The sequence below is a fragment of the Canis lupus genome, chromosome 33 (assembly GCF_011100685.1).
Source record: "Canis lupus familiaris isolate Mischka breed German Shepherd chromosome 33, alternate assembly UU_Cfam_GSD_1.0, whole genome shotgun sequence".
Lineage (NCBI taxonomy): Eukaryota > Metazoa > Chordata > Mammalia > Carnivora > Canidae > Canis > Canis lupus.
Genome location: NC_049254.1, coordinates 18,944,262 through 18,967,825, shown reverse-complemented (window position 1 = coordinate 18,967,825; position 23,564 = coordinate 18,944,262). Strand labels below are relative to the sequence as shown.

The 23,564-nt window shown below is 40.7% G+C and overlaps 2 protein-coding genes across 8 annotated transcripts in view; one reads left to right on the top strand and one right to left on the bottom strand.

Annotated features, from left to right (window-relative positions):
* QTRT2 (queuine tRNA-ribosyltransferase accessory subunit 2) overlaps positions 1-4,863 on the bottom strand; it is a 144,593-nt gene extending 139,730 nt beyond the window's left edge. For all 4 annotated transcript variants that reach the window (XR_005383334.1, XM_038582864.1, XM_038582863.1 and 1 more), the window contains exons 1-2: positions 4,717-4,863; positions 3,822-3,881 (exon numbers count right to left, since the gene is read on the bottom strand). The gene's annotated coding sequence lies outside the window, so the exon portion shown is untranslated. The remainder of the gene's footprint in view (positions 1-3,821; positions 3,882-4,716) is intronic.
* Positions 4,864-5,008: 145 nt separating this feature from the next.
* CCDC191 (coiled-coil domain containing 191) overlaps positions 5,009-23,564 on the top strand; it is an 88,487-nt gene continuing 69,931 nt past the window's right edge. Inside the window, exons 1-5 of one of the 4 annotated variants that reach the window (XM_038582859.1) lie at positions 5,009-5,214; positions 7,610-7,648; positions 14,614-14,755; positions 18,974-19,117; positions 22,274-22,452. In XM_038582859.1, the coding sequence (XP_038438787.1) occupies positions 5,125-5,214; positions 7,610-7,648; positions 14,614-14,755; positions 18,974-19,117; positions 22,274-22,452 (594 nt within the window). In that variant the 5' untranslated portion in view covers positions 5,009-5,124. Of the gene's footprint in view, positions 5,215-7,609; positions 7,649-14,613; positions 14,756-18,973; positions 19,118-22,273; positions 22,453-23,564 lie in introns of those variants that run through there. The other 3 variants (XM_038582860.1, XM_038582861.1, XM_038582862.1) reach the window with 3 other exon arrangements.

The window sequence follows — 23,564 nt, the reverse complement described above, 5'->3', positions numbered from 1 at the left end:
TGGGTCTCCAGGATCCCACCCTGGGCTGAAGGCAGTTCTAAACTGCTGAGCCACCGGGGCTGCCCCAGGACTAATCTTTGGCAAAAGAGTCTGTACTCTTTTGCCAAAAGCTAGCTTTCAGCCCTGAAAATGCATATAGAAGAAGGCTACATTCTTTAGGCCATACTGATTACTGATTTGATCCAATTTTCCTTTCTCTAATTGAGAGAATACTAGGCAACACAACAATTTCTCCTAATATGTTATTAAGCAAAGAAAGCGGGTTACAAAATGGTATCCTGGTGTTTATTAAACTATATGGAACAATATACATCAAAAGATATACAGAGATTTTCTAAGAAGTGAGGTTATTTTCCAATTGTTCTTATATGGTGTCCAAACAGAGGTGAGAAACCACATGAAACATACATGCAATTCATAAGCAATTTAGCATTACTTTTATCAGGGATCTTGGCAGACTAGACCCTAGTCCTTTTGTGTAGCAAGCCCTGGAGCTTGATCTTGTACATACACCTAGCACAGATCCACTCTCAGGGTCAGGCTCAAACAAAACAATCTCAAAGACTGAACTACAAAATCAGAATGCACATTATTTAATCTGAGAACCAAAAAAGGAAGGAGGACCAGTTATTGTATTCATGCCCTATGGGGTACTGCACAGGAATCTAAATGCCACACGATCATATTATCTGGAATAGGAAGGGTAAGTAATGATTACATATGTAAAGACAACTGAAAGGAAACTCACTGGTTCTCTAATATAACCAAACTCAGATTCCCCAAGGTTAGACACAGGGATTGTTCAAGAAGGAAGCAGCAGCTAAATCTGGAAGCCCAGATTCTTGGCTTCCAAGACTTAGCTTCCTCTTGGGGACTTCTTAGACCTATCCTTGTGGAAGGAAACAATGAACATGTTCTAGGAGTCCCCATATTTTAATAGAAAGAGCTTCAAATGTGATTGATCATTCATTCATTCAATTCTGAAAGCATATTCTATCTCCCCTTCTCACTCTTTCCTCAATTGAAGAAATAGCTTTCTTCATTCTTTTCCCCAAGTCCGTTATTTGCTCTAGAGACATGGGCCACCATGTTCTTAGATGCAGAGATGGATTCTCCTGTGATACAATGCACGAGGGTTTAACGCCCATATTTTTAAAGATAAAATTCAAAATCCTCAGCTTAGTATACTGAACTAGGTCAACTGGAGAGGAATATCCACTTGGCTTTCTCCACAGTATAAGACTCTGATGCTATGTACTCACATCTGCTGTTTGGGGCTTCTCTCTCTCTCTCTCTATTTGAGAGAGAGAGCGTGCATGAGCACACATAAGCACAGGGAGAGTGAGAAGCTGGCTATCCTGCTGAGCAGGGAGTCGATGTCGGGCTCAATCCCAGGACCTTGGGATCATGACCTAAGCCGAAGGCCGACACTTAACTGACTGTGCCACACAGGCGCCCTTGTTTGGAGCTTCTTAAGAGTCCCATCCTAATGATGATAAATCAACATGTCACCAAAGAAAAAAGCAAACAAGGAAAAGTAGACAGCTGCATTTAAGAAAGAGTATTATAATAGATAAATTGCTATTGTCAGTGATTTTCTGTATCGTGAGAATTGAATACAATTATCAGAAGGCATTTTCTAATGCTGGAAATCAACATTTAAAAAAAATAACAAGCAACTTTGCCCAGAGCTAGAAGAACCACACTTTTCTTTCCCCATTCACTGTTGAGTTTATGGTAATTTTTATAAGTGCACCCATTTTCTACGGCTCAAATACAGCAAGTTTTTATTACAGAGTAATGTAAGTATAAATACACATAAACATATATTCTCACACATGTTTTTTAAAACATGCTTTGGGAGGGATATAATCTAAACCAAGCAAATTTCTCAAGAAACAAACCAATAGTCTCCAAAATGTTAACTAATTTTTATTTCCCCTCATCATCACCCTTTCCCTTGTGGGTCACTCACTGTAGGTATCTTCTAAGATTTGTGGTATTATGATTTCTAAATATACATTCACACTTCACTTCCACAAATGGAATTTCTGGAAAAGTCTTAAGGAAAAACCATTAAAAAAAAACTATCTGGAAATGGTTCATGGAAAAAACTTTAATAAGCTGTCAGTGGACCTAGGTCTTCTCAAGGGCTAACAAAGATTACCCCCACCTCTGGTAGCATTGTACCTGTCCTAACATTTCTAGAGCCACACATTCCCCGCCCCACCTCTCCAGCATTCCCTCAGGAAAGAAGGGATCTCTAAATGTTTTTTATATGAATTCTCTAAAGACTGTCATGGCAGATGACTATAACATGCTAAGGGAAAAGAGCAAGCTTAGGTGAGCACATTTTTTTGTGAAAGAAAAACTGGATACGTATTTATAAACATGTGTACACCCATACACCACAATGCTTCTATATGCATAGAAAAATGTCTGGGGACGCCTGGGTGGCTCAGCGGTTGAGCATCTGCCTTGGGCTCAGTCATGATCCCGCAGTCCCAGGATCGAGTACCACGTCGGGCTCCCTGCATGGAGCCGGCTTCTCCCTCTGCCTGTGTCTCTGCCTCTCTCTCTCTTTGTGTCCCTCATGAATGAATAAAATCTTGAAAGAAGAAAAGAAAGAAAAGAAAGAAAGAAAGAAGTCTGAAGGATTTCTAAACAACATGGCGCCCTGAGTTGAGTTAGAAAGATACAGAAATGATGGACTTTAGAATTCTAGAAAACAGTAACAGAAGATAGAGAGTATTCTAAAATCCTTACACTATTTGGGAGGGGGAGAGGGATAATGAATCATGTCAAGTATTAAGTATGTGTGTCAAAAATTTTAAAAGAAGCTAAATAAATAAATAAATAAATAAATAAATAAAAGAAGCACTAAAAGATTAATAGCAATGCTTAATTTCTGATCCCATTGGTGAGGGATGGGGGATGATAAAAAAGAACTGGTTAATAGAATAAAAGGCAAGAAAAAGGAAAAGAAACCAAAAAAAGCACATCAAATAGAGAAAATACAAAATAAGATGGTAGAAGTCAAATATGTCAGTGATCACAATAGAAGTCAACAACTTTACATAATGACAATTAGTAACAACTAACATTTATTGGGCATTTACTGTCCTTTACATATTAACCCTGCTAAAATGCATCATTATATCAACTCCATAAGTGCATTTTAAGATTTTTTTTTTTAATTTATGATAGACATAGAGAAAGAGAGAGAGAAAGAGAGAGAGGCAGAGACCCAGGCAGAGGGAGAAGCAGGCCCCATGCAGGGAGCCTGACGTGGGACTCGATCCTGGGTCTCCAGGATCACACCCTGGGCCCAAGGCAGGTGCTAAACCACTGAGCCACCCAGGGATCCCCTGCCTAAGTGCATTTTAATATAAGAAAACTGAGGGTCATAGAGTCACCATCTGGGAAGTGTCAAGCCAGGACTCGAATCACAGAAGTCCAGCTTTAGAGGCTGACAGCCTCTTAGAAGCCCCATCTTGTCCATATACATACGCAATGATTACACATTAACTGTAACGTTAATATGCAATTTCATAGTCGTTATTTTCCATTTTGCTATGGTGTTGTCATTGTTTTTGTTTTCCCTTCTCTTCTTTCTCTGCCTCTATGCATCCTCCCAGCCTCCACAACCTTTCTCCACACTTCGTACAAACATTTAAACATACTCATATATGGGGTGGGGGTGGGGGAATTTTATTTTATTTTATTTTACTTTACTTCTTTATTTCACTTTATTTTACTTTACTATTTTATTTTATTTATTTTATTTTATTATTTTATTTTTATTAACAACGGAAACATACCGCAGTGTACGCAGGTCTCTGCAGCTTGCTTTTTCCCCAGGAGGAAAATGGATCTCCTTCCTGCAGAAGAGACACAGAACTAACTCACCGTTTTAAAAGAACTACGTCGTGGTATTACATAGCTCGGATGTGACACCCTTTACTCAACCATCACCCTTCTGATGGACGCTCGAGTGACAGAGCAAGTCCTACGACCTCTGCAAGAGTATGAGGGCGGGCACAGCTTCCCTCATCTCATTTTCACCAATCTCAAGTCCAGTGTAGTCTAGGTTTCCTGGCAGAGCGCTAGGTTGATGTTGATTTTTCGCCGTTACAGCCCTCCGATGATTTAAGTACCATCGCTTCCCGTTTGCAGGTAAGTAAACTGAGGGTCTGCGTTACTAAGAGTCTCGGGTCTTGGAGCCACAAAGCTGAGTTCAAAGCTCCCTGTGTAGACCACTGCCCTGCCTTACAAACCCACGTATCCTTTGCAGGTACCGTCTCCGAGAGCATCTAATAAGCTCAGTCTGTAAGCATGGCTTTTCCCTCGCCCCGAGGCCCCCTCCAGCGGCCTGGTCCCCGCGCAGCCCTCGGCTCAGGGATTCGAGGTGGCCCCAAGCCTCCCAAGCATCCAGGGCAGGCCAGAGAACACTTCCGGCTGACAGCTTGACTCTCGAGCAGAGGCCGGTCGAAGGAGGCCCTATTTCCTTAGAGATGCAGCGAAGCTTCCACGATTTGGGAGAATTTGGACTCCGAGAACCCAAGATCCACCAGGAGAGAGCCAGAACCGGGATGGAGACACAAGTCCGGGAGTAGCGCCCCGGTTGCTGCCACAGAACCGGAACGCGTCTGGCCGCGGCGCGACCCGTGCACCCAATGCAGCCCTCCCGCTCTAACAGGGAAACGGGGCACTTACCTGCACCCCTTCCGATTTATTCTGGCCTTGAGACCCCTCAAAACTCCTCGTAGTTCGCTACCACGTGTCCGGCCTGCAGCATTCTCGGCCCCCTAAACCACCGCCTCCGCTTCAGAGCCAATCAGGGAGCGCCGCGTCATCAGCCGGCGCCAGGAAAAAAAAAAGCAAAGGTAATATGAAAGCGAGCTCTGGGGACCGCGAGGCCACGGGAGCGCTGCCGTTGCCATGGGTTACGGAGCTACCGCGTTCCGTCCGCGCGAAGCCCCCTGGGAGTGGTGGTTCCGCGGCGCCCCCACACACGCCTTCCCTGCGGCCGGAGGAACTACAACTCCCAGGGAGACCCGGAAGCAGGCTCGGCAACGGAGCGCTCGTTCCAGCTTTGCGGTGGTCCGGGCCTGAACCTGCAAAATGCTGCCGGCGCCCCAGGAAGGGTGCTCCTCAAGGAAGAGGACAGGGCCGAATCGCTGGAAACGAATGACAAGGAAGCCGAGTCCCAAGGTGATCCATCCGAATCGGGAGCTCTAGGGGGGCGGGCGCCGGCCCCGAGGCCCGCCGGCCGGGCTGCGCTACCTCCGTCTTCCCCCAGGGGCATCCTTACCTGGCTCCCTCTCGCCGCGGCTGCCCTGGTGCAGGGGGCCTGTGCACTCCGGGGTCTGGCTACTTTATAGCTTTGGTGGGCTGTATAGTTGAAGATCTGTCTCCATCACATGGTTCCTTGAACGGGAGACGGCTGGGAGTGCGCATCCCGAACTCCCTGGCCTCCCATACCCACCCTCCCACAATTTTAGGAAAGTTCTTGCACTTTTTTTTTTTTTTTTTCTAAACGTCTCCCAAATTTTAGATCTTTATTGGAGAGGGGAGATCTTCATGTTAGTCTTCTCCTCATATTCCTCTTCCAAATTTCCATGAAGTTGTCAAAAAGGAACTTGATCAGGTGTGTAAGTGGAGGGGGCACCTGGGTGGCCAGTGGTTGAGCATCTGCCTTCGGCCCAGGGCGTGACCCCGGGGTCCTGGGATCCAGTCCCGCATCGGGCTCCCTGCATGGAGCCCGCTTCTCCCTCTGCCTGTGTCTCTCATGAATAAATAAAATCTCTCTCTCTAAAAAAAAAAAAAAAAAAAAAAAAAAAAAAAAAGAATGTTAAGTGCATATTGGAGGTATCAACACTTGATTTACTTGAAATTTTCTGAATTCAACATTTCCCTTTTATACCTGTTACCTCCTTGGATGCATCAGCACCGAAAGACCCGGGAAACTGATAACCCCGTTTTGAACTTAAAAACGTACAAAAATGCTGTGTGCAAAGTCACAGTCACACGGTGTGTGCTTTCCGCAGACCACCTTTTTAACAGTCACAAAAATAAATGCTTTAAATGTAAGTGAGAGTACCAAAATGGAGTGGCTTCTCAGCTTTCAGCTCTAGAGCAGTTTCACCAGCTGTTTTCACCCTGAAGTTACACTTTCTTAAAAAAAAAATATATATCTGTAGACATGTGGCATTCTCTTAGGGCTCTAGGCGACTGTGCTTGCAGTTTATTCTAAATATACCAGCTAAATAATGCACCAGACACATTCCACTTGGTAAATATCTTGCCCTAGATACCAGAGGATGTAGATAGGAGCATTAGAGTTGGAAAGAGTCTGGTCCAATTGTAATGTAACTTGTGCCACAATAGATTGGATCCCAAATAGGTTATGGGTATAGACTTGATGATGGAAGGCGAAAATTTAGGACAATTTCGTGAGACTCTAAAAGGAAGGATTTTTCCTGCTAGTGCTCATTGTTACTGCCTAGGGGATAAAAAGGAAAAAGCACAAGAGCTTCTTGAAGTTCAGTTGAGTTTTAATACGATCAGCTCTTTTTTTGTTGCAGTGACAAAATTAATCAGCTGTACAGCTGCATTAATTAGTTATCTTAAGGTGCTTTGAAGGTTCAAAAAAAAAAAAAAGGTGCTTTGAAGGTGAAGTGTCATGTGAGAGAGTATTATACCTTTCCTTCCTCCATGTGACGGCATGCTAGTTTAGATATTCCCTTTTTTAAAGACCCACCTGAAATATTAGCAAAGCATATACTTCTATTTGTTAAGTGACTATTAGACCGACCCGGGTAGAAATATACGTGATCTTCACTTCATTTTCTGCTTTGTAAGACAGAAGATTGATTATCTCCCACCCCACTCCCCAGTTACTATTGGACCAAACAATATTCCTGTTATAGGTAAGATAGTAAAGCCCCTTACTACAAGTTATTCTTGAAAACTTGAACCGAGGAAGAGGGCATACCCTTCTCCAAGTACATTTGCTTCCATGACATTTGAATAAACTGGCTAATCAGTACTTATTTGGGTTTTTATAAGGAATATATCTAGCATTCCTCTATTTTGGCTCTGGAGAGCTTTATTTATTTATTTTTAAGATTTTTTTGTATTTACTAGAGAGAGGGAGAGCACGAGAGGAGGAGCAGAGGGAGAGAGACAAGCAGACCCATGCTGAGTGCAGAGACAGACGCAGGGCTTGATCCTATGACCCTGAGATCATGGCCCGAGCCAAAATCAAGTCAGCCTCGTAACAACTGAGTCACCCAGGTGCCCCTCTGGAGACCTTTAAAAAAAAAAAAAAAAAACAAAAAAACTGACACCTGGGCACTATTCCAGACCAATTAAATTAGAATCTCCAGGTGGGCCTAGGTAGGAGATAAAAACAGAAGTCCCGGAGTAAGGCTTCATGTTTCTTCCTCTGATCATCATTCTGTGTGCTTGCTGAACTTGCTGATGAAATGGCTTGGCGAAAGAAAAAGGACACTATTCCATATGCTTTAGTCAGAGGGATAGATTAAATTGGCAAAGTTGATAAAGTTATTGCTGTGTATTAATATTCTGTATATATTATCTCCAGCCTGCCTTTGACCCTGACAATGTGGAACACTGGATTAAGGTAAGGCTACAGCCTAGTTAAAATAGAGAGTTAAAAGTCAGACATAGCCTGATGGAAAGGAATACTAATAGATCTCTGTTTTGCACACGTCTTGCTATTTTTATTCTTATCTGGGTTACTTTAGTTTTATACCCTGTAGTATTTTGTTTGCATTATCCTGTTCATTCTCATGGAACTATGAATGACAAGAAAATGGGTATAGACATGCTCTTTGAAATGCTGTGAGGATCCCATGAAGAGGACTAAAGGAGCAGAGGGCAAGCTGTAAGAGGGAATGTGGTGGCCTCCCTCAGATACTGGAAGGACTGTACCATAGTTACAGTGCATCCCGTGCATGAGGTGAAAGCTGTGCATGCATCATAAGAATTTTCTAATAATTGGAGAGATCCAAAAATGGAGTGGACATCCTCATAAAGAGCTGTATTTCCTGTCAATGGAGGTATTCAAGTGGATTCTAAAATGGCCACTTAATTTTAGGACTAATGAAGAATATGTTTGAACATTCTGTGCGTGGGGGGGGTGGGGGAGGGAGAGGGCGGGGATTGAATTAGGTGACTTTCTGAGCTGTCTTCCAGGCCTGAGGTCTGTATTTTTGAGTCCAAGTACCATTTGAGTTGAAAGTACTATTAAACTCCTTCAGGTGCATGCCGCTGAGGGTCAGTTTGGCAACTTGCCATACTCAATTCATTTGTGCAGCATATGTTTCCAAATCATGCAGCCTTTTCCTGGGAAAATATCTTTCTGCCTGGTAGTATTTTGAAGAGCTTTTACTTATCTAAATTGACAGCCATTATAAGCACCAGGCCAGATGGAACCTAGGCCAGATGTAATCAATGTTAACTATTTATCCAGCCGGTATTTATTAAGAGCCTTCTAAGTGTTCGCCCTCTCCATTGGACACTGAAGATAAAACAGTGCTGGGGGCAGGTATAGTTCCTGCCTTCCCAGAGTTTATAGTCCAGTGGAGGTTAAACAACTTACTTAAAACCGTCGGGAGAATAAAGGATGTAATAGAAGCATGTAGTGGGGGACGCTAATGCAGACAGGCCGGGAAGGCTTCCTGGCTCTGCTGAAGGGCTGAGTGGATCTGCCATTGCGGAGGCCAGCCCCTGGGAAACCCACTCCCCAGCCTCCTCCTAAGCCTAGTTTCCATGTCAGTGCTGAGAGTCCCAATGCCAACCCCCTGCAGGGCTTAATTGCACATTTAGTTACCTGCCTCTAAGTGAAAGAGGTTAAAATTCTGCTCTGACTTATGCACTTGTCAGCCTGACCCGTTAGATTTTTATCATTCCTTTTATCATTCCTCTAAAACTTCTGCAGTAGCACTGTCTCCCTTATGCCCTCAAATCTCCCATCTCAAAAAAAAAAAAAAAAAAAAATCAGTAAGTCCTTACTTGACCCTGCTGGGTCCATTCTGATTATGGTGCAGCATCTTTTTCTTATCCAGTGTCTTTGGGAGTATAGCCTAGATTCCTGGCCCCTGCATCTTACTATCCTCTGGTGTCTATAGGAATTTTCTTCCTGCTCCTGTTTCTCACCACTCCACAGAAACAGCTCTCAGAAATGACTTCCTGATCAAATCTGTTCTTCATCCCCGAACTTGTGTAAGGTTCATTTGATACAGTTATCACTTTTTTTTAATTCCAGAAATCCTGCTTCAGTATCTTTTTAAAACAGTGTTTTCTCTTTTTTCTCCTTTACTTTTTCGCTCATTGCTGTCATCTTTTCTGATTTTGTTCCCTGACCTATCCCTACTCTGGGTGCATCCTAAACAGGTAGGACCTCTGGAACTAAGACTTCCAAATCCCTTTGAGTGCACCACTCTCTCAGAATCAGCTCAGATCTGGTTACGTGGAACAAGGGAGAGAATATGAAAGGGGTGTGGAGCATGTTGATGGTCAAGAAAGGGCTTTCTGGAGAACAGAAAAGATTACCAGGGCAGCACTGGGGACTTTGGCTGAAGTTGGTAACCAGAATTTTATGTGGTAGCAAAAACTGGTAGATCAGATTGATCCAGGTTTGAAGGTTTCACTGGAGGGGCAAAGAGAGAAGAGATTTGAGGGTTCTGTAAGAGAGTAGCTGAATATCCATGCAGAGTAGGAAGGAGAGGACGCTTTAAGGACTCCTAGGTTGGGAAGAGGAGACCCATAGTGACTGAGGATGTGATTAGGTGCAACACTAATGTAGTGGAGGAGGGGGACTAAAAGAGGGAGATGGACAGGAGGTGATGTTGGGGTGGGGGTTATCAGCTTTGGGGCTGAACAATGGAAAATTCTGTGATGTCCATGTCAGTGAGTTGCTGAAGTACAGTAGCAGGAAAGGCCATTGGAATATAGTAGATCAAGCAAACCTGGAGGCTCAACTGTTGGTGAGTCTTCCTCAGGGATGCTGAAGTCACTTAGACTCAGACAGATGCTTGAGTAGAACTGTGAATTGTGGGGAAGCTCACCCAAAATGCAACACTTCACCGTGATTTATAATTTATCCTCATCCTGGTTTGATAAACTAACTCATCTCTTTACTACTGTGCATTCTGTTACTTTGATACTTGAGCTTTTTCTTTTTTTTTAAGATTATTTATTTATTCATGAGAGACACAAAGAGAGAGAGGCAGAGACACAGGCAGAGAGAGAAGCAGGCTCCGTGCAGGGAGCCCGACATGGGACCCAATGCCAGGTCTCCAGGATCATGCTCTGGGCTGAAGGTGGCGCTAAACCGCTGAGCCACCTGAGCTGCCCTGATACTTGAGCTTTCTAAACATTTTCATTGATTCTCTATTCTTGAACCTTCAGGGATTTTGTATGCCATCCAATGAAACTAAATTCTAGATGGGCATTTAAGGCTCTCTGTCAGTCAAACTATGATATCAATCTACCTGTAACGGCCCCTTTGCTGCGACTCTGTGTGCCTCTTGTCATGCCAGTCTCCTGCCTCCCTATCTTCCCTTTGCTCTGACTCACACTGATCCCCCAAACCTGGAATACCATTCCTCTCTGGGAGGCCAATCCTGATCATTCCCTTAAGGCTCAGCTTGAGATGCCCCTCTCAGTGAACAACTTCTCCTCGCCCACCTCAACCACCTAGTCCCATCTTCTAACACTTTTCCCCTCAGAATTATTTTGCCATTTATACATAAGAGACCATGTCAAGCATTTGCTTGTATAGAAGTGATGAAAGTGCTTGTATAGAGTGCCCAAGTGATTGGGCACTTTCAAAAATGTATTACTCCCAAAACTATTATTTATAAACATGCAGTTTGCACTTGAGGGCATATTAAGGAACTTGTGCTTCTACCTCCCAGCCTTGAGGAAATGAAGGAGTGCATTGTACCTGCTGTTTCTGCCATTGCGTGGGACAGTGGGATTGATGTGCATAGTGGGACATGAGGAGCTCATATTGAGCATTTATAAGATCATGGGAATAACTGGGATGCTTCCTTTACAAATCATATACTTACACATAACACAGTTACTGAGTAGTAAACTTTTGAAGGTATTCGGGGTTTCTTTCTAATCTCCCTGTGTTACTTTAGAGCTATTCTTGAGTGGTTTCTTGCACATGTGGCACATGACACAGTAAATAAGTAGGTATTGAGTAGGCAGGTAGATAAAAGGGAACTCTTTGGTCCTTTTTAGTTTTGTTTTCCCCTCAGTAGCCTTCAGGCCTTCAGTCAACTTGCTTAAAGAATTTGTTAAATTCACACTTTGTTTTATTGAACTTTAATGTAAGACCTTCTATATCTCACATATTTACTTTGTATGAAATGGTTAGAAAAAAAGAAAAATGGTTAGGATGGGATATCTTAAACAAGGAAATACAGAGACTTTCTAATCCTTAATATCATCTAGTATTTTTTTTTTTTTTTGCCAAAATTTTCATGTTAAGGGATATCCCAAACACTTGCTTTGTAAGAGCCAAGCAGACATTTCTCCTTACTCCCTTCCTTGTAACCATCCCGTGACCAAGTTCTTTAGAACCAACCTAAGTCTTTCCTTACCTCCAAACTCTCTCTCTGCCTCCTTTGCCAAGAATCTACCAATTGCAATTCAGGTGACATAACCTATCCTACAGATTTTTCTTTCACTCGTAGCCTGAGACACTAAGTCTGCAATCCTCTTTTTGTTATTTATTTTTTGTTTGTGAGTGTTGGGTTTATTTTTTTTTAAGATTTTATTTATTTCTTTATTTTTAAGAAAAGATTTTATTTATTCGTGAGAGACCCACACAGAGAGAGGCAGAGACATAGGCAGGGGGAGAAGCAGACTCCATGCAGGGAGCCGGACATGGGACTTGATCCCAGGACTCCAGGATCACGCCCTGGGCTGAAGGCAGGTGCTAAACCACTGAGCACCCAGGCATCCCTGTGAGTGTTGGTTTAAAAACTGAAAGTCGACCTATTTATTTGTACATTATTTACATATATGTGTATATAACATGCACACGTGATCTATATGAAATTCAACTTACTGTCTTAGAATTTGAAAACCTTAAAGGGAAGGACTATGTGCCAAGCATCTTGTGACCATACAAGAAATGGCATATCGACCGTCCTCAATTTGGGCACATCAGAGGCCAAGAAATAATGTGGGAGACAGATCTCTCCAGAGTGACCTCATAAAGAGTGAATGATACTTTCTGTATTCTAACCTTGATTAGATCATGTTTTTATTTTTTTTTCTGATTCATATCTTTTCCTGTGTGTTCTGTTTTCTACATGTTTTTCAAATTACCCTTGGCTTTTCAACTTTATTCCTTTGTTTCTAATTCAAACATAATATGTGAAACCCTTGAGAATTTAAAAGGTAAAGCCGCTGGCAAGTTTTGGCAGAGGTACTACCAGCCTTTCTATGAAGGGCAAGAGGAAAAATCATTTTCAAAATAGGTCAGGCAACAATATAAACTGTGGGAAAGTGCAGCTTTTAAAAATAAGTTTTAGGGGCACCTGGGTGGCCCAGTCAGTTGAGTGTCCAACTCTTGATTTCAGCTCAGGTTGTGATCTCAGGGTCTTGGGATCCAGCCCTGTGTCAGGTCCCTGCTCAGCAGGTAGTATGTCCCTCTCTTTTGCCCCTCCCCCAGCACATGTGCCTTCTCTCTCTCTCAAATACAGCTTTCAAAAAATAAATTTTACATGTATTCGTTTTTGTTTTTGTTTTTGTTTTTTAACATTTATGGGGCACCTATTGTCTGCCAAGCACTGTTATGGATACTGTGGGTTTCACGCATGAAGAGAACAAACATGCCTGCTCACATTCTACTAAGGGGGACAATAAATGGTAAAATATGTTATAAGGTCTTAAGTGCCATAGAGAAAATAAAGAAGGGGAATAGGGAGAGCTGTGAAGAGGGTGGTTACAGTTTCCTGTAGGGCAGTTGGACAAAGCCTTACTCTGAAGGTGACATTTGAGTAAGGTCAAGAGGAGGCCAGGAAAAGAGCTGTATGGCCATCGAGGGAGAGCAGTCCAGCAGAGAGGAAGTAAGCTCAAAGGTCACGAGATGGGGCCCTGCTTGGCATATATCTGAGGAGGGATGCACAAGGTGAGTGTGGCTGAAGTCGAGTGACTGTGGGGTGTAGTAGATAAGAATTGGAGAGCTCACAGAGGGCCTGATGGTGCAGTGCCTTGAAGCACATTGTAAAGACTTTGATTTTTATTCTGCATGTGATAGAGAACCGTTAAAGGATTTTGAGCAGAGTTACATCTGGCTTTTATTTCAAAGGGATTGTCTGCTGTGGTGAGAGACTATCACAGAAAACCTATCAGGGAATTGGGGTGCCTTGGACCAGGTGATGACAGTAGAGGTGACAAGAAGGGGGGTCAGATCCCGGATATATTTTGAAAATAGAGGCAACAGATTTCCTGATAGGTTAGTTATGGGGTAGGAGGGAAGGAATAGAGGACTCCAAGAAGGACTCCAAGGTTTTCATTCCGAGAACTGAAAAAGTGGAATGGTAACTGCCCAGGTTGGAAGCTTGGGAACACAGCAGATGTGGAGGAAAGCAAGTTTGTGGGGAGAGAAAAAGTCGGGGATAATTGTAAAATACATTCTTTTATACTGTGCAGGTGAACCGACGTGCCAACACAGTTTGCACACCTCAACCAATCCCATGAATTAGGCCATATTTTTATTGTTAAGACATTCTGGATGATGACAGTTCAGCAACTCTGTCCCAATTTTATTGAGCCTACTGTTTATATGATGGGAAGTTCTTTTCAGGGCTAGTAATTTGAGGAAGTATAGCTAATCTGCCTCTTCATATTCATATGCAAATCGTAGTGACATTGGTAGCTAATAAAACACTGTTTTCTATTTAAAAATATCCAGGTGTCAGGATCCCATTACTAATGCTGTAAACAAAAGTTATCTAAAGTTTAAATAACTTTTTGTTCAAAAATAAATGTTGTGAGTACATGTTAAAATTTGGTAAAATAATCCTGGGGTTCCCAGGATGGAGTTCTGGATTGGGCTCCCTGCATGGAGCCTGCTTCTCCCTCTGCCTATGTGTCTGCCTTCCTCTCTGTGTGTGTGTGTCTCATGAATAAATAAATAAATAAATAAAATCTTTAAAATAAAATAATATTTGGTAAAGTATTGGAATTCGTGTTTAAAAAAACGAAATTATTTGGGGTGTTTAAGCCTCATTTCCTTCAAAAAATGGAAAAATGGAAGTATCTCAGTAGGTGATAGAAAATCCATTTCTTGGGACTCATGGGTGGCTCAGCGATTAAGCATGTCTGCCTTCAGGTCGTGATCCTGGAGTCCTGGGATCGAGTCCCACATCAGGCTCCCTGCATGGAGCCTGCTTCTCCCTCTGCCTATGTCTCTGCCTCTCTCTGTATCTCTCATGAATACATAAATAAAATCTTTAAAAAAAAAAATCAGTTTCTTGAGTAGGAGAAAAGTTCCTTAGACCTGAACAAAGTTGTGTCATCTTAATGGATTTTTTTGTTGTTGTTGTTATATTGAAGAGGGTGGAGAAAGCCTCAGAATTTGCAGTTTCGAAAGCATTTTCTGCTAGAAATTCCCATTTGCCCAGAAGGCTTTGGAACCAAATTGTAGATTTGGAAACATCGGAGCAAATAGAGGATCATGATGAAGTCTATGCAGAAGGTAAGACCATACATTTTTTTTGTTGCAGTGTTGACAGTTCTTTAGAATATAGCTTATTAAACATAACTTTTTAATGCATTTCTAAGTACAGAACAGCAACTATTCTTTCTCTTAATTTTTGTGTCTTTCAACCTCCCTGAAACTAATTTACTCTGGAGTGAACTCCAATATTACAGGTAAGGGGCAGCCCCGGTGGCGCAGCGGTTTAGCGCCGCCTGCAGCCCACGGTGTGATCCCGGAGACCTGGGATTGAGTCCCACGTCGGGCTCCCTGCATGGAGCCTGCTTCTCCCTCTGCCTGTGTCTCTGCCTCTCTCTCTCTCTCTCTCTCTCTCTCTGAATAAATAAATAAATAAATCTTAAAAAAAAAAATATTACAGGTAAGGCTATATTTAAGGTCCATTTTGTCTCCTGAAATGGAATCCCATCTAGAGGCAGTTTGATATGATAGAGCTAACTGGTGAGTGTTATAAGGTATCAGTCCTGTGGCATGAAGGGCAGCGTAATAATCTGATCTAATATTATGAAATAATTTGACCACTGGGTTGTAAATCCACTTTATTCTTTATGAAGAGAGTCTAAAACTGATCTAACTTTCCTATCTCCCCAAAACATTTACTCCTCTGGAATTTAGTATTTTGGTGTTTAATGCTCTTGGGAACTCCAGCATTTAGGGGTGAAGAAATCAGGAGAAGCCAGAAAATAAGATTGGAAAGGAGAGGCAAGAGAGGTGGGAGGACAGTCAGAATGACCATGTCCTGGAAGCCAGCTTCCATTTGGATTATTTAGGTTTCCATTTACTCACAGTATGTCTTTATTCAAAAAAATATGTATTATATAACTATTGCCTTATATAATTTATTCATAATAAAAATTACATGTTTTAATATATGTATATATACGTATATATATACACACACCCATACATATGTATACATACATATGTATATACTATAATAGTCTGTGCCAGATACTATTTTAGACACTGGAGGAACAGATTTTGAACAAGAGAGGGGAAGCCCTTGCTTTCATGGAGTTTATATTCTGGTGTGGGAATAAAGAAAACTTAAAATAATTAAGTAGTGATAAATCATTCAAGTTTGGACCTGAATAATAAGAAGGAGCCAGTGATGGAAGAAGAGTAACCAAGAAAGAGGGAAAAGTAGCATCAAGACTTAAAGTACATACAAGCTTGAGGTGCTCGAGGAACGGAAAGAAGACCAGTGTGGCTGGAGCTTCCCAGTGGAGATGAGCTTGCAGGAGTGAGCAGAAGACCTATTACATACATAGGGCCTTATAGGCCTGGGGAAATAATTTAGATTTTATTCTGAGTATGATGAGACATCATTGAAGTGATTGAAGCAGAGGTACAACTGTACAACATTTTAAGTATGTGAAGAATGAATTATAGGGGAGAAAAAAGGGAGGAGGAAGATCAGCGGGAGGCTGGTGCAGTGGTCTGGGCGAGCAATAATGGCCCTTGGTCTTGGGGGGTTAGTAGAACTGGAGATGCAGAAAGGAGATTGGTTCAGAAATTGGCAAGGCTATGTCTTGCCGACCCCGTCTCCCAGCCCACTAGTGGGAATACACAATATACTTTAGCCTCTTGAAGTTTCTGAGAAATTCTGCTGTTTTAAAAAATGTTTACTTCATTTTCTAAGCTTTCTATATTATGAAACTCTTTGTATCCTGAAATCCATATTGATATCCTGAAGAATTAGTGATTTATATTAGAAAGTACCAGTGTATGGGAAGAACATGGTTTTCAAAGGTTTATATCCTTTTTTTCTCCTCTCCTCCATCATCTGTTAATCTTCAGTAAGAACATGGGCAGCCTGGGTGGCTTAGCGGTTTAGTGCCGCCTTCAGCCTGGGGTGTGATCCTGGAGACCAGGATTGAGTCCCACGTCAGGCTCCCTGCATGGAGCCTGCTTCTCCCTCTGTCTCTCTGTCTGTCTCTATCTCATGAATAAATAAATAAAATCTTTAAAAAAATATTCAGTAAGAATCAATGTTCTGAGGAACATACTTTGAGAAGTTCTGCTTTAATGCAGCCTTTAGAGCCTCTCATCCAACAGGAGGTATTCCTACAGTTGAACCCTCCAATGGAAGTTCTATTTCTTTTTTCTTTTGGGGTACTTCATAGAAAACCCCTATTTACTAATGAATGGCACTTAATAGATCTGAATTATTCTACATATAAATTACTATACATGTAAATGTCTGAATTACTGCGCACAGAGTTACTTGGTAAATATGTCAACTTTCTCTACCTTCCTCTGAAAGCCCACATTTGTTGCTAGTATACTTTTTATACTTGGTTCCTACTACCTTGATTCATTGTTGTTTAGTTTATATTTCCTACATTCCTATCTATATTAAATGCTTTTTGGCATCATTTAATGTAAGAAACATTCCATTCCTTCAGAGCTATGTGCTAGTGGTAACAATGATGAAGCTAATGCTGAAATACATACTTTTCTTCTTTGAAACCCTTATACCCTATGCATAGAGCTGTTGGATAATAAGGATAGTGATGAAGGTATTACTAAAGTAGACATTTTCTCCCGTACGTATACTTTTAAGAAGATTTTCCGAATATCACTAAGGAAGAAATCCAAATAGAAATTGGCTTCCAGGACAGCACATTATTTGGTTTTCCTCCTACCTCAGTAGCCTCTCCTTCCTAGTCTCTTCTTGGTTCGGCCTTATCTCTTCAATCCCTAAATACCAGAGTTCCTCAGGACTTACTCCTAGAACCGGTACTCTATCCATCTTCTTCCTTTGGTACTCTCATCTACTTCTGTGGCATTAAATCCACAGTGGTATAAGCCAATACCTATTTTTTTTTGAAGATTTTTATTTGATTTGAGAGAGAGAGAGAGAGAGAGCACAAGCAGGGGGAGCGGCAGGCAGAGGGAGAAGAAGCAGGTTCCTGCTGAGCAGGGAGCATGATGTGGAGCTCAGTCCCAGGACCCTGGGATCATGACCTGAGCTGAAGGCAGACACTTAACCGACTGAGCCTCCCAGGTGCCCCACTATTTGACATTCTTATTTGTATGTCTCCTACGCATTTCAAACCAAACTAGTCTAAAACTGAATTCCTGATCTTCTCCCTCGGCCTTCTCCATCTCAGTAAATGGCTTCTCCATTTTTACAGTTGCTTAGGCCAAACAAAACCTTGTAGATTTCTTTCTCTCACTTCCCATATCTACTACATTAGCAAATCCTATCAATTCCACCTCAAAAAAATACTTTCTAAAATTGGATCATTTGGGGGGCACCTGGGTGGCTTTGTGGTTGAACATATGCCTTCTCCCTCTGCCTATGTCTCTGCCTCTCTCTCTGTCTCTCATGAATAAATAAAATCTTAGAAAAAAATAATAAAATTGGACCAATTTTAATAATTCCTCTGCAGATCCAGGCTACTATCACTTCTTTCCTGGATTATTACATTTGTCTCTCAATTGATGTTCACTACTTCTGTGCAAGGGATTTTCAACTTCAGCACTGTTGATGTTTTGGGCCAGATAATTATTTTGGGGGCAGTTGGGGGGCTATCCTCTGCATTATTGGATGTTTAGCAGCATATCTGGCCTCTGCCCACTAGATGTTAGTATCATTTATCCCTATTGTGATAACCAAAAATGGCTCCAGACATTGCCAGGTGTCTCTTGGGGGGCAATATCATCCCTGATCTAGAATCACTGCTCTAAACCTGATCCCCACATTCCCACTTTATCTCCTCTATTCCCCCTTCACTCCTTTCCCATCACACTGCCTCCTTGCTATTTTTCTAACACTCTGGACATTCTCTTCCTAGGGCCTTTGCAATTGCTTTCCCTCTGCATGGAATAATATTTCCTTACATATTCATAGGCTCGCTTCCTCACTTTCTTCCCTTCTTTACCCAAATGTCTTCTCAGTGAGACCTCTTTGAACCCCTAGTTTAAAACTGTCAGTACCCACCTTTTATTTCTTACCATTTCTCCTTTGCCTACTCTGTTTTTCCTATTTACTTATGGTCTCTCTTCTCCAATTAGAATGTAAACTTCATTGGTGGTAGATTTTATTTGTCCTGTTTTGTTTGCTGCTCTGTTCCCAGCATCTAGCACAGTACCTGACACATAATAGATGCTCAATTAATATTGGCTGAGTGAATGAAGAAAGTCTCTGAAGTAACAGTAATATTAAAAAGACTTTTTCTGTTTTATTGATAGCTCAGGAGCTAGTCAATGACTGGTTAGACACCAAACTTAAGCAAGAACTAGTAAGTGATGGCGAAGGTGATGCTGAAGACACTGTGTCAAATATCCCTCCTGTGCTGGAAGCCAGTGGACATTTGAAATATGACAAGTTTGATGGTAAGAACTTGTCTCATTGTTCTAAGCTTTTAATCTAATGAATGTATCTAAGAGGTCTTTTTAATGGTTTTAAAAAATAAATGATATATTATTTGACTTTTCTGGGTTTTACTTAGTTTTATAATTGGCTTTAGTTTTTCTTGGTTCAATATAAATTATCTATATCCTCAGTAAGTTCATGGTGTTTTTAAAGTTAAAATATTCTATTTGTAATTCTTCTTATGATTATTATAGCAATTAATGCTCTGAGTATCTCTTCCCATATATTGTTAGATGACCCTTAACTTTGAAGGGGGCCATTTTATATTTATAAAATGTTTCATGTCATTAGGAGTCTATTGCTTGTACACAGAACTAGTGTGTGAGGGTTCCTCAAATATACTCAGAATTCGATTTGTTTTACTCAACATAAAGGTAGGCCTAGCAATGGTGGAGGCAGCTCCTCATGTGTGACTACTCCTACATCACTGGTAAACTCCTCTGGCAGTATTCCCCGTGTTTAGGACTCTACAGAAATCTCCTACAAAATCCCCAGCCCAGGAATGACAAAGTCTTGAGCTCTTAGCTAGAGAAATTCTTCAAGAACACCTAGTCGGATCTCCCCTCTGAACTCCGTCAGCTAGAGATCCTTCTGTAGTATCCCTCACATGGGGTGATATAATCTCTGCCAGCACATCTCCCAGGATAGGAGGAGCCCAGTCAGTTGTTATGGGGCTCTAATCCTCATACATTCTCTTTCAGGAGAATAAGGAGTTTGACCTCCGAAACTTTTACTTTTTAGTGCAAGAGAAAATATCATATTGGTTTTTTGTGTGAGAGATATAATCGTATCTCTCATATGTCGTGCTTCTAGCTTAAATACACCAGCTTACTCAACAGTTCTTCGTATCACATGGTTTCTGATCTTATCATGCTGGTTGCCATCTTCTAGATGTTTTCTATTTATCAATATCATTATTAAAGTGAGGCACTTGCATACTTCATATTTATTCTGAAGCATATATGGAATATAGTGAACTATTACTTGCTTTCATATGGTGCTAGTAGATGTAGTTATGTTTCTTTACTTAGATTGGCAATTATCATCTAGTATCATACCAGGCCTCACTCATCTTATGCATGTAGAGTTTTTTTGTTTTATTTTCTTGGTGTTTTTGGATCAAAATTGAACAAAAATATTATATAGCCATTAAAAAAGGATGTTTACTGAAAATATTAACATGTGATTATCTCAGTAGACACAGGAAAAGTACCTGACAAAATCTAACATCCATTCCTGATTAAAAACACACAGCAAAATAGTAATAGAAGGTAGAGTCCTCAACCTGACAAAGGACATTTACAGAAGAAGAATTATGGAAAACAAAAACCAAAATACGTTATCAGGAATTACATCTAGGGATCCCTGGGTGGCGCAGCGGTTTAGTGCCTGCCTTTGGCCCAGGGCGCGATCCTGGAGACCCGGGATCGAATCCCACGTCGGGCTCCCGGTGCATGGAGCCTGCTTCTCCCTCTCCTCTGCCTGTGTCTCTGCCCCTCTTTCTCTCTCTCTCTCTCTCTCTCTCTCTCTCTCTCTCTCTCTCATAAATAAATAAAAATTTAAACAAAAAAGGAATTACATCTAATGTAAATAGATTAAATATTCCAATTAAAAGACAGGATTGGCAGAATGAATTTTAAAATACGACATAACTATATGCTGTCCATAAGACACAATTTAGATTCAAAGACACAGATTGAAAATAAAAAGATGAGAAAAGATAGACCATGCAAGCAGTAACCACAAGAAAGTGAGAGCAGCTTACTAATATCAGTCAAAATAGGCTTTAAGATAAAAAATTGTTACAATGGCCAAAGAAAGGCATTTTATAATGATAAAGGATCCACCGTCAAGAAAACACAGCAAGTTTAAACATATGTACACCTAATAAGAGCTCCAAAATACCTGAGGCAAAAACTAACAAAGTCGAAGGGAGAAATAGATAATTGCACAATTCTTCAAATTATCTGGAGACCTCATACCCCATTTTCGGTAATGTATGGAACTAAACAGAACATCAACAAGGAAAATGTTTTCATCATTAGTCATTGAGAAAATGCAAATTAAAACTACCTTGAGTAGGTACATACTTACCTATCAAAATGGCTTACATCCAAAGACTGACTATACTAAGTATCGATGAGGATGTGGAGGAACTAGAACACCCCTGTACTGCTGGGGAGAATATAAAATTGTGTAACCACTTTGGAAAACAGTTTGATAGGTTTTTAAGAAGTTAAACAGCTACTTCTATGATCCAGCCATTCCACTCCTAGGCATTTGCCCAAGGGAAAGGAAAGCATATGTTCATATAAAAACTTGTACACAAATGTTTATAACTTTGTCATAGCCAAAATCTGGAAACAGCCCAAATGTCCATCCATGAATGAATGAACTAAATTATGGTATACCCATACAGTGGAATACTAATCAGCAATAAAAAGTGATAAACTATTGATAAAACACCACGATGAATCTCAGAAATAATTATGCTGAGTAAAAGAAGCCTGATCAAAAAAAGTACATAGTGTATGATTTAATTGATAAAAACAATTCTAGAAAATGTAAATTATAGTGAGAGAAAGAGGTCTGTGGTTGCCTGGGATAAGACAGAACATGGGGAGGAGTGGGAGGAGACGACTGCAAATCAGCATGAGGACCCTTTTGGAGCTGACAGACATGTTCCTTATCTTGATTATAGTGATGGTTTTATGGGTAGATGTATATATCAAAACTTATGGTAGACTTTAAATATTTACAGTGTATTGTATGTACATCAATTATACCTCAATAAATCCATTAAAAAAAAAAGCCATGGAGTCTTCAAGGATGTTTAGACTGAAGTAGTAGCTTTTACATTTGGCAATAAGGAGTCTTTAGTGACTTGGGTGAGGATAACTCCTCATGAGTGGAGGGTTTTTTTTTTTTCCTTCCTCTCAGTTGAAGGTAGTTAATTGCTCAGGGCTATCCTCATCCAGTTGGCATTATCAGTTACTATTTATTGAACACTCACAGCTTTGTATTTTTATTGTACCAGGATTATTTACATAAATATGGAAATTGTACTAAATTTTAAAAAATTTTCCCTTTTTTTGTTGTTGCTCTGTCTCCCCCAGAGTTGTGTGGCTATTTGGAGGAAGAAGAGGAAAGTACCACTGTTCAAAAATTTATAGACCATCTGCTCCATCAAGAAGTGGTGGATTCTGGAATGTTGGAAGATCTTGGAATGAATGGAAACCAAGACAAGCAGCAGCAGAAGGATCCTCGTCTTACCATGGAGATGAGACATAAGCAGGTGGGAGGGAAAAACAAAATTAAAATGGGTAACAGGAAGCAATCTTTGTGTAGCACATTTAATAAGCTTAAATAAAGACTTAGGCTTTATTATGAAAAAGGGTGCCATCTGTGGTTTGGTTAGAAAGAATAAAAATAAAATATAAGAACTTCAGAAGAAAAATAATGCTCATAAACTGAGGACAGGAAACAATTTATTTAAGAAAACCGAAAAAAGGAATAATTGATTTTTGAACAATGGAGTGGTGAACTAAATTTTATTAGTTTGTATATGGTACTATTATAAATATGTAGATTGGTTTTGTTTGAATTTGATTTTTGAACTGTGACATCAAAATATTAATATCATGAATATTCCAGTGAATGTTATAATGATAATTCTTTTCCAGACAACTGAAAAATTCACTCATTTTGTGATTATAATTTGAAAGGGAGGACAGATCTGAATTAAATCTAGTTCAGCTGTTTTGAATTAGAAAGGCATATGGGAACTTTCTTTTCTTCAAAGGGAATAAATAGTGGGTTATAGAAAAAAGATGCATCTCAACTCTTTGTAGGGAAGCTTCAGGAAATCAGAATGACCAAGTCTTTCCCACATGTCCAGAACTAAGCCTGAACTAGAACGGATGTCTATACATTGTATGTTGTCTTTCAAAACCCTGAATTTCTGATTGCTTTCAAATATTAAGGTATGCCAAAGCACTGAGGATGTTAGAAGAAGGGATAGAAGTATGATCCTAGTTTGGCTTTGTGATAAAAGGGAGGAGAGGAGGTTCAATAAGAGATTGTCAGCATCTAGAAGTCTTATTATAACTGGAGAGTAAGATAAAGTTGAAGGTAAGTGAAGTGGAAGGGAAAGGAGCACTCCTTAATTCATAGCTAGAAAAGCCTCTAGGGTCTAGGGAATTAATAGGTTTGAAAAATTGACTGTGCTTATTCAGAAATATCTGTGAAAGTCATGGTTTTGATTTCCAAATATGAGCCAGAATCATTGATATATTTAAATGATAAAAGTGAGTAGTGTTCCTCATGGCACTAAAGTATTGTTGTATCTTTCACAATGCAGCCTCCCCAGAATATCCATATTCTTTCTTAAATTATAATCAGAGTGCA